Here is a 17166-nt window from a genome sequence, read left to right as displayed (position 1 = left end):
CTCTTGAAGCGCCGAAAGTTTCTTTCACATGTAGTTTTTGATATAATATTCTTGCCATAAGCGTGTACGAGCATTTGGTGAGCTTCATAAGCGTAAGCATTACTATTAAAATAGTAAAGTAATACCTCCCGCAAATGACGCATTGTTGGCTTATAAACTGTCATTTCTAATTTAAAATTACTATACGATGTAAACACAAGTTAACAACTGATACTACCAAGTTCTATTCACAAAATGTGAAAGAGTATTCCAAGTTGTCTTATATGTATGTATTCGACGTCTACTTGTCGCTAATGCCATCTACAAAAAGCTTTATATCAACCGTTTATTTTGAAATTGTTTAAAGTCTCGTTTCTTTTGTTTTAAGAAAATTATATATTTTCATATCAAAGACTAGTCATTATTTTTTACCGACCAAATTTATATTGTACAAGACATATGGTCTTCATATGAAAATAAATATTAACTAGTAATCTATAAAAAGTTTACATTAAAATAAACATAAATTACGTTATATCTCTTTTTTAAATAATTATTTAGGATTATGAACAAGATATTTAATAGAACTACAGTAATGTTTAAAATAATTTATATTTTGGATATATATAAAATAAAGTTTATTGATAAAACAGTCAAGAAATTACTTAAGTAATATTACAATATAGAAAAAAAATTTACAATAAATATGATAATATTATGTTTGTCTAAAGATTTTATGATAAGCATATCTAAATCGAGGTACATTTATATTTGCGGTTAAATTTTCTGGAACCCTGAAAAATATCAAGGAATTATTTTATTATTATACGTAAAAATATTTCAACAGTAGGTAAATCTTCTTTAAGTTTGATAAAATTTCTTTTATCAGCAGGAAAACACTGCATCGTTTAAGATTCAGGTAAGTGTTACAGCTACATCTCTGAGCTTTAGTCAATATAGCATTTGCTCATCTTTAAGAAGCCTCATTATTATACGTTATATATGGATTGCTCGTTTATTTTCAAAACAGATTTGATGTATATCACGTATTGTCGCTTTTATCCTGTCCCCTAGTACCAAACAGAAATAGTCCTTTAACGCTGTTCAGTGAAACCTACATTCAAAATAACAAAAGAAAAAAATAAGATAAGTATTTATATAAACAGTGAGTCACAGAGGTATTTTATGTATCATTGTTTATAAACAATAATTGATACACAATGTTTTCAAAGTTATATAAACGGTTAATCATTTTAAGAATTATTTATTCCTTTAATGAATAAATTGATATCAATTTTACTACTTTCGAAATAATATTTTATTCTATATAAATATATTATTTCAGATCAATGATATAAAAAAAGAAATTAGGAATATTATATCATATGTATCTAGTACATGAAATATAAAATGAATTCTGTGAAACGCGAATATTTGTAAATCAATATTATTTCTACTGTCTAGTAACGGTTTCTATGATATTATATACTAAAGAAAACAAATCATAAAAAAACTTTGACAATTCTAATAAAAGTGTCAAAATAGGTTTAAAACAAACAAAAAAAAAAACTTTTCTTTAAATTCCTTCCATTTTAAACTGACTGATGTTCCAAAGCTGTCAATAAGAAAATAACATTTTCATCATATACATATATATATGCATTATATAATATTAATATTTAATGTATATATTACTTTTAGGTATAGAACTTTCCTCCTGCATTCTTTCTTTTAATTTGTTTTGTATTTCCGGACTGTTTATGCGAGTTGGAAGTGTAGTTTGCCTTATTCCCAATTGTATTGCCAACTCCCTGTGAGGTATATCGGGGTTTTCATAGAGCAAACGCACTAATTCTCCATCTTCCCATTCTCTACGTGATCTTCTTGAAGTAGGTCTTACTGAGATGAAATCACTTTTTTTGATACGTTTATAGAACACAACATGTACTTAGAGATAACAAATCCTGTATATGTATATATCTATTATATATAATTTTTCCTGTCGTTTAATATTATTTCTTAATTTTTATAATTATTTCAAACAAAAAAAAATAGAAGAAACAAAATATGGATATTATATAATATTATAGATATATATTTATACTTTCTATTATATTATTTATGTTACTATTATATATATTAGTTATAAAACTTAGCTTACGCCTTTTATCTTTTAATAAGCTTTGTATTTCTTGAGTGCGTACACGCTTTGAAACTGTACGTCTGCTCATTCTCAATTTTTTTGCGATGTCCCCATGAGATATACCAGGGTTCTCATGGATCAAACACACTAATTCTTCGTCTTCCCATTCTCTACATAGTGTTTTTGAAGTAGGTCTTTCTAATTCTAAGTAAAATTAACTCTTTTGAAGCGTTTTTACCACACACAACATTTACTTAAACATATAATATCCTATATAAATAACTTAAATTTCATTTCTTAGATTTTACAATATTTAAAAAAAAATAAAAGATAAAAAAATATATATATACGAGATTCTATTAATGTTTAAAATATTTATATTACTATTAGGTGTAGAACTTTGATCCTGCAGTTTTTCTTCTTATTTGTTTTCTGTTTCCTAACTGTTTACAACAAATGACACTGTAGTTTGGCTTTTTCCAAATTGTATTGCCAACTCCCTTTGAGTTATAGGCGGGATTTCTTGGATCAAACGCACTAATTCTTCATATTTCTATATTCTAAATGGTCTTCTTGAAGTTCGTTTTTCTAATGTATATATATATATATATATATATATATAGATCTTAATATATAAATTAAATTTCATTTCTTGAATTTAACAATAGAAAAAAAAAATTGAAGATAAAAGAAAATATATATATATATATATATATTAGATTATATTAATATTTAATATGTATATATTACTATTAGGAGTAGATCTTTGGTCCTGCACTTTTCTTTTTAATTTGTTTTGTATTTTTAGACTGTTTAGGCCTTTTAAAGCTGATGGTTGGCGTTTTCCTAATTGTTTTGCTAACTCATTTTTATTCATACGAGGGGTTTCAGGAACCAAAAACAACAATTTTTAGTCTTCTAATTCTCTACGTTGTCTTCTTAAATTATATCTTTCTAAGTAAAAAATACCTTTTTTAAAGCGCTTATACAATACACAACATGTACTTGAGGATATAATATCCTATATATCTAAATATATAAATTAAATCTTACTTCTTAAATTTTACAATTTAAAATAAAAAATAGAAGAAGATAGAAAATAAATAAATAAATTAATATATATATCTTATCTCTATAAAATTCCCCTGTCACAGTGTTTGTTATTCTTATTCTCTGAAACCACTTGACCGATTTATATGAAATTTTTTGTGTATATTCAGTAGGTATGAGAATAGTTTTTCGTATATTTCTTATACCCCTGAGTGATAAGGGTGACCCATCATAATTATTTTTCCTTTAAAAGGATATTAAGAAAAAAGAGAAAAAAAGGCAAATGATATGTGCCTATATTCAGACAATGTAAAATTATATGATGTGAAGTAAGTGGTGATTTTATGTTACCGCTCATGCGCAGTTGGTTCGATATTAAGAAAAAAAAGAAAAAGACGACAAATGTTATGTGCGTAGATTCAGATCTATCTATATATTTATTAGCCACAACACGCGTGGCAGGAACACCCCTAGTATATATATATATATATATATATATATATATATATATATATATATATATATATAATGTGGGGTGCGAGAATGTGAGTGAGAACACTGAAGCATGAGTAGGCCAGAGAGTCAGTGCTGTCAGATCATGGGTAAATCTTACCCTCTCCCTGTGCCACTGGGATTGCACACAATGAAAGTTTTCCATGTCCGTGTGTTTGGGATTTCGAGGAAAGCCGAGTGTAACCGAAGTTGGCGGTTGGCCACGAAGTGGCACATTATGAAAGCGACTCGAGTCCATGTGTTCGGACGACACGAGTCGCTTTCATAGTGTGTCACTCCGGCGTGCCCGCCAACTTCGGTTACACTCGGCTTCTTTCGACATCCCAAACACACGGACATGGAAAACTTTCATTATGTGCAATCCCAGTGGCACAGGGAGAGGGTAAGATTTACCCACGATCTGACAGCACTGCAGAGAGTATCGGGTATAATCAAGCCGAAGATAAACAATGTAAAATAAATAGTTGAATATCGATAGCGAGAGCATCGCACACAGAAGTAGATTAAAGAAAAGAAACCAAGAGGCAGTCATAGTTTAGTAGCCGAGCAAAGAAGGCGTTTTATCATCACTCTGTATTTTTACTTCTTTATATTAAATATATTGCATATCCGTGAAGAGAGGTTTTTCTTTTTACATAAACCTATTAATAACACCGCGGAATTCTTTCCTTTTTACTCGTTAGATATCCTTTAGGAAGACTAACAGGAGAAGGGGAATCACACATATATATATATATATATATATATATATGTATGTATGTGGCGGCGCGCGCTCAGCAGCGCCGCGGCCGGCCGAGACAGACGCCGCGCCGAAGGCCCGATCTCGCCGGGCGCTGCCGAACGGGAAGTTCGAAAACGATACTCAAAGAGACTAGACGAGAAAAAGCATTTGACTGTAGTGAAACAATAAATCTTATAACTGACCTAGCATACTCAAACGGCCTACTCTTTTTCTAAACTATACGGAACTACGCTCTTTTGGAGACCTCACCTCATCATCTCCAAAGGATTTATTTATTAATATTTAGATTATATTAATATTTAATACATATATATTACCGCTAGGAATAGAACTTTGGTCCAGCACTTTTTCTTTTAATTCGATTGGTATGTTCAGACTGCTTACGCCTTTTAAAGCTGTAGGTTGACTCTCTTCCAATTGTTTTGCTAACTCATCTTGCCTTATACAAGGATTTTCAGGAATCGAGCGCACCAAATTTTCATCTTCTAATTCTCTATGTTGTCGTATTGCAGTAGGTATTTCTAAGTTAAAATTACCATTTGTAAAGCGTTTATACCACACACAACATGCACTTATGGACTTAATGTCTTATATAAATATGTATATATGTGGGACGAGCGCCTTCATCTCAAACTTATTGGACATTCGTGAGAAGGATTGGTCGGTAAACCCTGGATAGCTCAATTATTTAAAAGAGCAGTCGCCCGGAAAGCGAAAGATCCGTGGTTCGAGTGTCGGTCCGGTCGGTCAGCGGTCCAATATTTTTCACAAATCCCATATATATATATTATTTTTCCAATCGTAAAATATCATTTCTTAAATTTTACAATTTTTTCAGAAAAATAAATAGAAAAAAAAAATACATATATATATGTAGGAGAGTTTTAAGTATCAAAGATAGATATAGGAGAGTTCTAAGTATCGAGGAGTAAACATAGATAAGTAGGTAGGCGACGAAAGACTAAAAGGAAAAGGACCCAATGGTCAAAATAAAGAAATAAGATGCGTGGTCTGTTCTTGGTAAATTATCAAAGTGACGTGAGAATCGGTAAAATCTAGAAGGTTCTCGAAACGGGTGTTTGGTAAATTCGAGAATGACGCAGACGAATAAAAAAGGACACAGATTTAAGGAGAAGGGCAGTCAGCAGTCAGTTAGTCGGTCGGTTCAGGAGTATTCAGTTAGTCACCAGTCGTATCAATCGCAGTTGTTATCAGAACGCAGTCGCTCATCTAAGTTGTGGTCATAAGATTGTGAAACTATTAATTGTACTTTTCTAATACCTGTTTTAAATATATCTTATTAGTAGGATTAAAATGGGTGTATGTTCACCTCGCACCTCTCACCCTGAATAAATTTCACTACATATATATATATATGGCTAGTTCTCCAAAAAAATCGAAATTGATGTCCTTGATCATTTTTATAAACCAGGATCGTCAATTATGAAAAGTTTTTTTTTTAATAATACGACTGTACTAGATCTACGAATGTATGAAACAAATTTATTTTTTATATGATAAACAATAAAGATATGTTCAAGAAAGTACCCTGAAAATCATTTCCTCACTATGTCCCAAGCGCTAAATTTGAAGATAATCATTAACTTAAAACGTAAAATTCCCTACAAATTGTTTATTATCATATTTTTTACTTATATAGGATAGTATTGACTATACCTATATGAGTTCATAGTTTCATAAATGCGAATTTTTAAATATAGTTCAAAATTTGTCCTTAAAAAAAGTATCATCCCCTCACCGTTTTGTAACAGTGTGATTGGAGCAATACTCCAAGGCCTACCAAATCCTACTTTAACTCCTTTTGTAGTTAGCAACATTGCCCTTGAGAACATACTCTAGAATGGACAATTGAAGAAAGGATGTTTTCTTAAAATCAATTTGACAATAAGTTTTTTGAATATTACATTTTTTAACGTCATTCCCTCATGTAATGTTATCAAAAGGTAAGCATTTTTTTATTTCATAATCATAGCATATTTTTATATTTGTTCGGTAGTAATAAAGTACTGTTTACAATTCGTAAGAAAAAAAGGTTTATTTTCCTAAGTTTATAGCAATTTTGTTTCGTTTCGTCATACCCTCATCGTCATACCCTCATAAAATTTTTTAATTTTTTAAAATATTCTGAGTTCGAAGTGTCCCCCAATAATGCTTATTGAGGTAAGTACAGCGGAAATCAATAATACGGATAACTTTATCAAAAAATCTAAAAAAAAAAAAAAAATAAAATAAAGACAAAAAAAAATCAGACAATTTGTGTTCTCAAATGATGTGCTTGAATTTAGAACTCTATCTTGTTTTGACTGCATTGGAAAATGCCAATATTTTCATCTTGGTAACTATAAAACTTTTGAAGTATCGGATAAGGACACACCTGCAGTATCAACGCGACGTAAAAGAAAATAAGTTAAAGTAGAAAGTAATGTGAAGATATCAAAGATTACTCCTTCTGAAAAAAATACCTATGGATATAAATTTGGTGACCATGTCCTTATAACATGGAATAACGAAGTCTATCCTGGTAAAATTCTTTCATTATCTGATGATGGGGCTTTAGTAAAAGATTGGATTTAATAATTAAGTATGGATTTATTTATTATATTTTTCCAAAAAAATTATTTAATTAATATAGTTTTGTAATAAAACAAATGATTGATGCATTATAAAGTTTTTAATTATTGTAGAATCATATTAAAAATCATTCCCTCACAAATCTGTCATTCCCTCATTTTCAAATTTTTAAAAAATTTTTATATTCAATTCAAACTCAAAAAAGTTGGGGACCACTATAATATTTTCCTCAAACAAGACATATACTACGACTTGAGCAAAAAAAAATTCGATAACGAGTTAAAAAAAAACTGATCAACTCGATAAAGCCATTTTCGATTTTTTTGGAGAACTAGCCATATATATATATTGTTACGTCTCGCTAAGAGATTTCACAGGAGGCCGCTGTCACCAGTCTTATTATCTATCCTGTTACGTCTCGCTAAGAGATTTCACAGGAGGCCGCTGTCACCAGTCCTTACTTGAAGAGTAAGAACAAATTTAGAAATTCTCGACCGGTCACGACTTTACAGTCGTTTACTCGGGAAAGAGAAAAGAAAGTTAACGCCTGTTTTTGGGTCAGCCTGCTTATCCAGTACTTTACCCGGGGTAGGCTTTTAAATAGCAGATACAGGGGCGTCGGACGTCAATATGCTAAAAGAAAACTCAACCCTAGATGTTAACCAAATCTTAAATCCTTACCTGGTTTCCGGAGCTGGCCAACGAAAGATGTAATCCAAATATATCGACTGGAGTTGGCGTTGGAAGGAAGGGAACGGTTGTTAAATCTCAATCATAAAGTAGAGTGACAATAAAGTATATTTTAAAATTAAATTTAGATTCAAAAGGTTACACAATAAACACTTTGTTTCACAAACACACAATTATTACAAATGTTAACGAAATATTAATTTGGTAATAGATAATGGACTTAGACTTGTAAAGATTCCAGATAACAATGATCACTAAAATAAAATGGTTCAAAATCAATGACTAAATTTCATTAAACAAGAAAGAGAACAAAATACCAAGTTAATATTTATAAACCGTTTATAATTGAATTAGATCACGCTGGGCTAATGCCATTCGAACACATGAACACACGATATTTAACAAACACAAGATTTAGACATCCACGTTAAGTAGATTATTATAAATGAACTTAGAGAACTTAGAACAATTTTAGACGTGTACTCAACGAATATAAAATGTGGACAATTTCAGACGCGTATGTAGACTATTCAAGTTCAGACACGTACTCAATGATCATATAAGGTAGACTGTTTTAGACGCGTACTTAATGACAATATATGGTAGACTGACTTCATGCAGTGCTGTCAGATCGTGGGTAAATCTTACCCTCTCCCTGTGCCACTGGGATTGCACACAATGAAAGTTTTCCATGTCCGTGTGTTTGGGATGTCGAGGAAAGCCGAGTGTAACCGAAGTTGGCGGGCACGCCGGAGTGGCACACTATGAAAGCGACTCGTGTCCATGTGTTCGGACGACTGCAATCCCAGTGGCACAGGGAGAGGGTAAGATTTACCCACGATCTGACAGCATTGACTTCATGGATGAACGCAGCATCCAAGAAGCGTCCGCCCCGGAAGAGTGGGAGTACCTCCCACTAACGCAAAAACGCTTCCCCCACTACTGACTTCCAGACCGTGAGACTTAAGCCAAGGAGAAGAATTCGGTGACAATCATAATTCTGGGAACTAAATAAATATTAATTACTATCAAGCGTGAATTCTCCGAAGAGAAATAAGTTTCATTTACATTGGAATGTTATCAAGCGCGAGTTCTGGGAACTGCGCCGTCAGCAAAAATGCACGTGCAAATATTTTATACAGACTATGAGTAAGAAATATAACAACGTGTGAATATTTTATGCACATTAAAATAATAAATTAGAAACAATCATTCCACTATAACGTCGACCGATAAGTCAGTACTGGAAGAACGCAATGTCGGTATTACCGACACTTACTTATCGACTAAACTAGTTACCGACCGACACTGTCGGTAATGCAGATTCCTCTATGAACGACAATAGATCCCTAATGTTCTACCTTACCCACTTCACAAAATTCGAAATTATCGATGGTCGTTCATAAGAAATACAGAATTATCTTCACAACAAAAATAATAATGAAAAAACAAAATATTTAAGTATATAATAGGAAAATAAAGCAAAGTACATTAGCGTGGACGAAGTTATCGATTATAATTGACCTAATAACTAATGTACGTACCAAGTATCGAATTTATATACTCAAAACAAACAGTAGGAAATATAAAAAATTTTATCTCGCAAGGATTAACATAATACTTATAGAAACTATTTTCACACAAAATTATACGAACTAAAGCTTAACAAATTACTTTTACGAAAAATTAAACAAATTGATAATATTCAATTATGACAAATGTTACAAAATTTCAAATTTTCTTATGTGGTGCATGAAATTCGAAAAAAGACGTCACTAGACGTGACAATATATTATATTATATTAAAATTTGATATATATATATATATTACCAGGAGGTATAGAACTTTGGTCCTGCTGTAGTTCTTTTAATTCGTTTTCAAATTCCTGACTGTTTACATATTTTGTAACTGTATATTGCCTTATTCCCACTTTTGCTGCCATCTTTTCTTGAGTAATACCCGGATCTTCAAGTCTTAAACGCACTAATTCTTTAATTTTCCGTTTTCTATTTAGTGCCCTTTAAGTTTTTCTATCTATGTTGAAATGACATCTCTATAAGCGTTTATACCATACACAACATTTACTTAAGGATATAATATCCTATGTATATATATATATATATATATATATATATATATATATATATATATATATATATATATCATTTTTCACTCGTAAAATTTCATTTCTTAAATTTTACATTTTTTTTAGAAAAATAAATAGAAAAAAATATATATATATATACATGTAGGAGAGTTTTAAGACGAAAGACTAAAGGGAAAAGGACCCAATTGTCGAAATAAAGAAATACGATGCGTGGTCTGTTCTTTGGAAATTGTTAAAGTGTACGTGAGAATCGGTAAAAATCTAGTAGGTTCTCGAAACGGATGTTTGGTAAATTCGAGAACGACGCAAACAAATATAAGAGGACACAGATTTAAGGAGAGGGCAGTGGTGTTTAGACATTCGATCTGATCGGTCGTTTGTAAATAACTGCGCAGTAGTAGTGAAAGTGTTTGGGAAACTTGTGTGTACATACATGTATACATATAATACTTACGGATATACATATACGTATACTTATATACATATATGTGGGATTCCCCTTCTCCCGTTTGTCTTCCTAAAGGATATCTAACGAGCAATAAGGAAAGAATTCCGCGGTGTTATTAATAGGTTTATGTAGAAAGAAAAACCTCTCTTCACGGATATGCAATATATTTAATATAAAGAAGTAAAAATACAGAGTGATGATAAAACGCCTTCTTTGCTCGGCTACTAAACTATGACTGCCTCTTGGTTTCCCTTCTTTAATCTACTTCTTTGTGCGACGCTCTCACTATCGATATTCAATTATTTATTTTACATTGTTTATCTTCGGCTTGATTATACCCGATACTCTCTGGCCCACTCATGCTTCAGTGTCTCACTCACATTCTCGCACCCCACACTCGGCCATTCTGCTATTTCTCGGTCCCCGAAGAAAACCCTTCGAACGGTTTCATATAATCTGCCGCCGTTGTGGTTATTTTTGGTCTTTCACCTTCACCCACACGAATCACCTCATATCTATTTTTTTCTTTACATCTAGATATTTTGTACGGTCCTAAAAATTTCTTTTGTATTTTTAATCCTGCACCAAATTGCGTACGTTTTATCGCCACTAAATCGCCTTCATTATATACAGTCGCTTTCTTACATTTACGGTTATAATTACGCCGATTCTCTTTTTGAACTTTTAACAAACTTTCTTTAGCTGCTTGTCTTAATTCTAAACGTTCGTCTGAGAACTGCGCTATTGCTTCCTTCTCTATTAATGTTAAAACTGTTAAATCTTCTCGCTGTTTCATTTTTGTACCGAACATTACCTCGAAAGGTGACCTATCTATGTAGGAGAGTTTTAAGTGTAGCAGAGGTAGACAAAAACTAGTATTCAGTCCTTTCTGTAGATCTTGTTTTATTGAAAAGGAAAAATCTATTCAGATTAAAAGAAAAGATTAGGTGGGCCATCAAACCATAAACGAACCTTGAGGGTTATTAGGATATTGGTGTAATAAAAAACCATGTGTGCAGTGTAGGGACCCTTTGAAGAATTTCCGATACCTGTGTAAACATATGCGATGCCATAAAAAGGGGTAACATTCCGATGTGCTAGATTAAGTTTCTGTATGCATAGTTCCCACTACCGAAAACCATAGGCTGTACCTGTCGGTGGACTATGGGGTGGATCCTTATGCTATTGGTCAGTAAGATTTGTAAGCTTCTTCCCTCTCAAAAAGGGGTGTAGGTGATTTCTGATATAAAAGACATGGAAAGGAATAAGAAAGCAGAGTCTCGGGGGTAGAAGTAAAGGAGTCTCAGTCGTAGAAGTAAAGCAGTCTCAGTCGTAGAAGTAATATAGTCTCAGTCGTAGAAGTAGAACAGTAGCAGTCGTAGCCTTAGTTAGATATCAGTTGTAACAGTCGCAGTTGTATCAGTTGTAACAGTCGTAAGAATTCAGTCGCTCATCTAAGTTGTAACCGTAAGATTGTGAAACTAATATTGTACCTTTTCTAATACCTGTTTTAAATAAATCTTATTAGTAGGATTAAACTGGGTGTATGTTCACCTCGCACCTCTCACCCTAAATAAATTATCCCTACATCTATGCTACGCTGATGAGTACTATTAATCGCTCTCTGAACTTTATCTACATGTTTATACCATTTATCTGGCGCATCTATTGATAATTTAGTCAATACCGAGATAATAATGCGATTGACCCTTTCGACTTGACCGTTACCTCTTGGTATACCGGTGGTAGTTAAAATATGTTCAATGTTTTCTGCCTTACAATACTCTTTAAAATCTACTGATGTGAATGCTGTCCCTCTGTCTGTTACTATACGCGTCGGGTTACCGAACGTCCTCTGTTGTATCGTCAATTTGTCTATCGTCTCTCGTGAAGTCGTCGACTTAGTCGGATATAACCAAACAAACTTAGAAAATCCATCTACGATAACCAGAATATGTTTATACGTCTTGTTCGTCATTAGTCCTAAGTGGTCAATATGATATGTTTCAAGTGGTCTATCCCCCTTCGGTATCGGCTCTAACAAACCTTCTTTCTTTCCCTGCTTACGCTCTGCTAATATACACGGTACGCAACAACTAACTATTTTTTGTTTCTTTTCATTTAAGTTTGGTACACAAAATTCCTCTTTCACTCTTTCAGCCACTTTACGTACAGAAAAATGTCCATTCTCGTGAATCTTTTTAATTACATTAACCTGCATGCTCGTAGGTAACACTATTACCTTTTTGCCGTTTACATTTTTCATTAAAACATTATTTTCCAAATAAATAGTCTTCGTATGGTTCTTTTTGACTATTTGACGTATAACACGTAACCTATCCTCTTCTTCCTGTTTCTTTCTAATATTCTGTAAAAGCGTGTCTTCGATACATCTAACTGGAAAACGACTAAGCGCGTCTACATGTTTCAATCTTTCTCCCGCGCGGTGTTCAACTTCATAATCGAATTCTTCTAGTGACAATGACCACCTGGCCACTTTAGGCGCTAAATCCTGTTTTTTAAGTGTCTTTTGAAACGCCTGACAATCGGTAACTAATTTTAATTTAATCCCTAACAAATAAATTCGGAACTTCTGAACTGCCTTAATTATCGCCAAAATTTCCAACTCGTATGAGTGATATTTTCAATCGGCTTCTGATGTTTTACGACTCATGTAATAAACTGGATGAAAATCGTTTTCATTGCTGTACCTTTGTAATAATACGGCACCTAATCCATCTATACTTGCATCTGTATGTAACTCCGTTACCGCTTCAGGATCGTAAATACGGAGTACCGGTTCTTTAGATAAAAGATATTTTAACTGTGAAAATGATCTTCTTTCGTCTGTATCGAAAATGAATACCCTGTTCGACTTCAACAAATCTGATAATGACCTTGCTATCTTTGCATAATCTTTAATGAATTTACGGAAATAACCTGTTAATCCTAAAAAACTCTGCACCTGCTTTTTATTTCTTGGTTCCGGAAAATGTTGCACTGCCTTTATCTTCGCTGGTGATGGGCGGATATTCCCATCCTGTATTATGTGACCTAAAAATTCGATTGTCTCCTGAAGGAATTTGCATTTCTTCCAATTTATAATTAATCCACTTCGCGCTGCAACTTTCAATGTTTCTTCTAACCTTTCATACGCCTCCTCGTTATCAACACCTGGGATAATAAGATCATCCATATACGTTATCACTACTTTTCTTCTTACTAAATCGCCAAAGACCTCATCAACAAATCTTAGAAAACTAGTAGGGCTATAGGGATTGAGAAAGATGACTTTGACGGCACCTGCTGGGAAAAATGTAAAGCAAAGTGATGGCAAGTGCTATACAAAATAATAGCAAATTCATTAAATTAATTATTTTTTTAATCTGATTGAAGTAAATTTTGGTAATGTCTTCTTCAAAAGTATCTTGTTGTATCCGTGGATGTTCCAATATGCCATATAAAAACAAAAACCAAAATTCAAGAGTTAAATTTTATCGTTTCCCTGCAAGTACTCTGAATTCAGAGTGGATAATCCATAAACGTGAACGATGGATAAATGCAGTGAAAAACTATGTGTAAGTAAATTATTTTAATAAAAAAATAAATTAATCACGATCAAATTTAAAAAGCTAAGTAGTATAAAATAGAATATTAAACTATATAATGATTATTTTATAAAATAAATGAAATAGTACCAGGGAAAAGTAAAATTAAAAAAATTTTTTTTTAGGAAATATCCAACTGATTGGGAGCCAACTAAAAACACTCGAATTTGTAGTGCTCATTTTATAAATAATCAGAAGTCTGAACATCCTCGGCATCCTTCATACACACCAACAATTTTTCCTGGTAAAGTAAATATAAAAAACTCAACTCAATCAGTTGAACGTTTCGAACGATTACGACAAAGGAATTTACGGAGTGAAATGAATATCTTTAATAATAAAAATAATAATAACAATAATAGTAATAATAATATAAGTGAAATTGAAATTGAAGATGATAATAATTGGATAGATGTTGAAACACAAAGTGTAGAAGATCATTGTGCATTTGATGATACTCCAAAAAAAACAACTCTTAGTATTACATGTCAAACTGATGAAATTGTTGATGATATTGTTTTAGATGAACATAAATATTTTTTTTGTAATATAAATTCCTGTGATGGTGTAAGTACTGCTGAAGTACAAGTAAACATTCCAATTAAAAGAACAGCTGAAAAAATTTGTTATGTTAATTTGCCGCCTTTACAAAAGAACGTTGAAGATGTTGGGTGTGATCCAATTGCTCCAGATTCTATTAAATCTGATTGTCCAGGTTTCCATGGAATTACTTCTATTCATGATGACCAATCCTTAAGCAGTTTAACCGGTGTTAATTTTTCAATATTTGCACTTTTATTGAATATGCTTCCTGACATAAAATCTACCAAAATAGATAAAAAAACAAAATTACTTATCACTTTGACAAAATTGAAGACTGGTCTGACATTTACAGCACTAGGAATACTATTCAGCATTCACAGAACTTCAGCACAAAAAATATTTATCAGGAACTTACAACAACTCAATATTTTATTGAAAAATTTTATAGTTTGGCCTTCGAGAGCTACTATACAAGCAACTCTACCAGAAGCTTTCAAAAAAAATTACCCTGCAACACGCGTGATTATCGATTGCACTGAAGTGTATACAGAACAACCGCCGGAAGTAAGACAGAAAGTTTTGATGTACTCGGACTATAAACATCATCAAACAGTGAAATTCTTGGTTGGGTGTGCTCCAAACGGATTGATAACTTTTGTATCTAAATGCTACGGTGGTCGTTCTAGTGACTGTTACATTACGAACGATTGTGGGATATTAGATTTAATAGAACCTGGTGACGTTGTTCTTGCTGATAAAGGTTTTCCTCAAATTCAAACCGAAGTTGAAAAAAAAAATGCTATCTTCATTATGCCTCCTTTTGCACATGATGGACAATTTACAGCTGAAGAAGTTAACAAAACCTATAATATTGCTTCAGTCAGAATTCATATTGAAAGAGTGAACCAAAGAATCAAAGATTTCAATATTTTTACAAAAATACCAATATCTTTACTTCCTCATGTTGATGAAATTGTTTTTTGTAATCTGCAGTTTAATAAATATTTCCTACCCTATAATAAAACAATAATTTAAAAATAATAATATAAATACAAGTGTATGAAAATAAAACTTTATTTTAAAAATTTATATGATTTATGTAATTATTTTGTATCACATTTTTGTTCATACTTTTTATGTAACAATTAAATTACAATAAATATAAGAATTTTTAACATTTATAAACATTTGCAAAAGTCTCATAATAATAATAATAATAATAATAATAATAATAATAATAATAATAATAATAATAATAATAATAATAATAATAATAATAATAATAATAATAATAATAATAATAATAATAATAATAATAATAATAATAATAATAATAACAATAATAATAATAACAATAATAATAATAATAATAATAATAATAATAATAATAATAATAATAATAATAATAATAATAATAATAATAATAATAATAATAACAATAATAACAATAACAATAATAATAATAATAATAATAATAATAATAATAATAATAATAATAATAAAAATAATAATAATAATAATCTTAAATATTGCAGATAGAAAATGCATCTAGTTTTATTTTTCAGAATACATAGAAAATAATCTTTGGAGATAATGATGAAAATAAAATTTTTGCAGTGCAGTTATGACTTTGTTAAGAAATGCCTCATCTCGTTTAATAGTTATTAAAACACTACCCTTAGGTGAATAGATGAATAAATCACAAAAAGCAATGTTTGTGACGTACATTTGAAGCTGGATTTGAGTATAAATCGAGTGAGTTGTACTTAAGTGCAATCCATTTTCATCAAATTTTAAATATTGAACGTTGATTTCAAGTGATTCTTCATCGAAAATCGGTTTATTACGGCATGAATATGGGCATTTCACTTCAATCACTCTTTTCTGCCAAATATTTGGCCCATAAACTAGAATACTATCTGGACTACACGATATCCATGGCTGAGGAATATTAACAGTGATACCAACCCTGACTACTTCCCAATTTGGTTGTAGTAATTTTTTATATTCTTTGAGAGCAACTTCTTCAGTTTTCTTTCCATAACTCATGGCAGAGGTTTCAACTTTACTAGAATTCACAAGCTTATTAATAATTTTTTCAACGTCAAAACGATTTCCTTTGACTTTGTGCCCATTGCTAGCAGTGATACGCAACTTTCTTTCCTCAAACCACTCAGATTTTTGAGACTGATCGATCGTTCTAATACTTATTGTTAATGCTTTATCTACATCACAGCAGACTTTATTTTGGTAAAAATCATGCCATTCTTTAAGCGTTTCACACTCAACACCATGCAAATTATTAACTAGTTGAAGAGAGAAAATGTCTAAAGTAACTTTTTTTGCTTTTTCTAATAAGTTATGTTTTTCTATCATCCGCTTAATTTCAACCAAGGTTTCAGCAGCAATAATTTCAACCTGATTTCTTTTTTCAAATTGAAGAATTTGAAATAAAGGTGAAAAAGGCACAAACTCCTTCAAGTTTTCAGTAGTAACATCAAAGGGAGTTAATTTTTCAGCTTCACTACATAAAGGAGGAGGTGAAAATAAAGTGGAAATTCGAGCCCCTTTGTCATAACCCAATAGCTGACGATGCGAGGGTTTACCCCATCCTTGTGATTGGCTAGTTTTACTAGCTGCAGAATCTGGTGAGTTAACGTAATGTATTGCGGCACATATATGTTTGCATTGCTGTGCCACTCCAGCTTTACAGGTGCAATTAGCACTGATAATATTTCGATTATTATCAA

General features: G+C 31.6%; 1 protein-coding gene and 1 long non-coding RNA gene across 3 annotated transcripts; one reads left to right on the top strand and one right to left on the bottom strand.

The window, feature by feature from the left end:
• Window positions 1–602: 602 nt before the first annotated feature.
• Window positions 603–2709, bottom strand: LOC149032827 (uncharacterized). 2 transcript variants are annotated; one of them, XR_016176329.1, is made up of 3 exons: window positions 2141–2709; window positions 1675–1878; window positions 603–1093 (listed from the first exon to the last, which is right to left on the bottom strand). It is a non-coding gene; the product is annotated as an uncharacterized LOC149032827 (long non-coding RNA). The 2 variants fall into 2 exon arrangements; XR_016176328.1 differs by lacking the exon at window positions 603–1093 and having other exon boundaries at window positions 1422–1878; window positions 2141–2326; window positions 2507–2709.
• Window positions 2710–13526: 10817 nt separating this feature from the next.
• LOC149032826 (uncharacterized) lies at window positions 13527–15505 on the top strand. Its single transcript, XM_089171694.1, has 2 exons — window positions 13527–13843; window positions 13999–15505. Exons 1-2 carry the CDS (start codon window positions 13674–13676, stop codon window positions 15449–15451), a joined length of 1623 nt encoding a protein of 540 aa, XP_089027820.1. The 5' UTR covers window positions 13527–13673; the 3' UTR covers window positions 15452–15505.
• The last annotated feature ends 1661 nt before the right edge of the window (window positions 15506–17166 follow it).

The sequence above is a fragment of the Polistes dominula genome, unplaced genomic scaffold (genome assembly GCF_049000335.1).
Source record: "Polistes dominula isolate Pdom_NZ unplaced genomic scaffold, Pdom_raw_medaka contig_84, whole genome shotgun sequence".
Classification (NCBI taxonomy): Eukaryota; Metazoa; Arthropoda; class Insecta; order Hymenoptera; family Vespidae; genus Polistes; species Polistes dominula.
The sequence above is the reverse complement of the archived record's forward strand: the minus strand, read 5'-3'. Positions and strand labels throughout refer to the sequence as shown.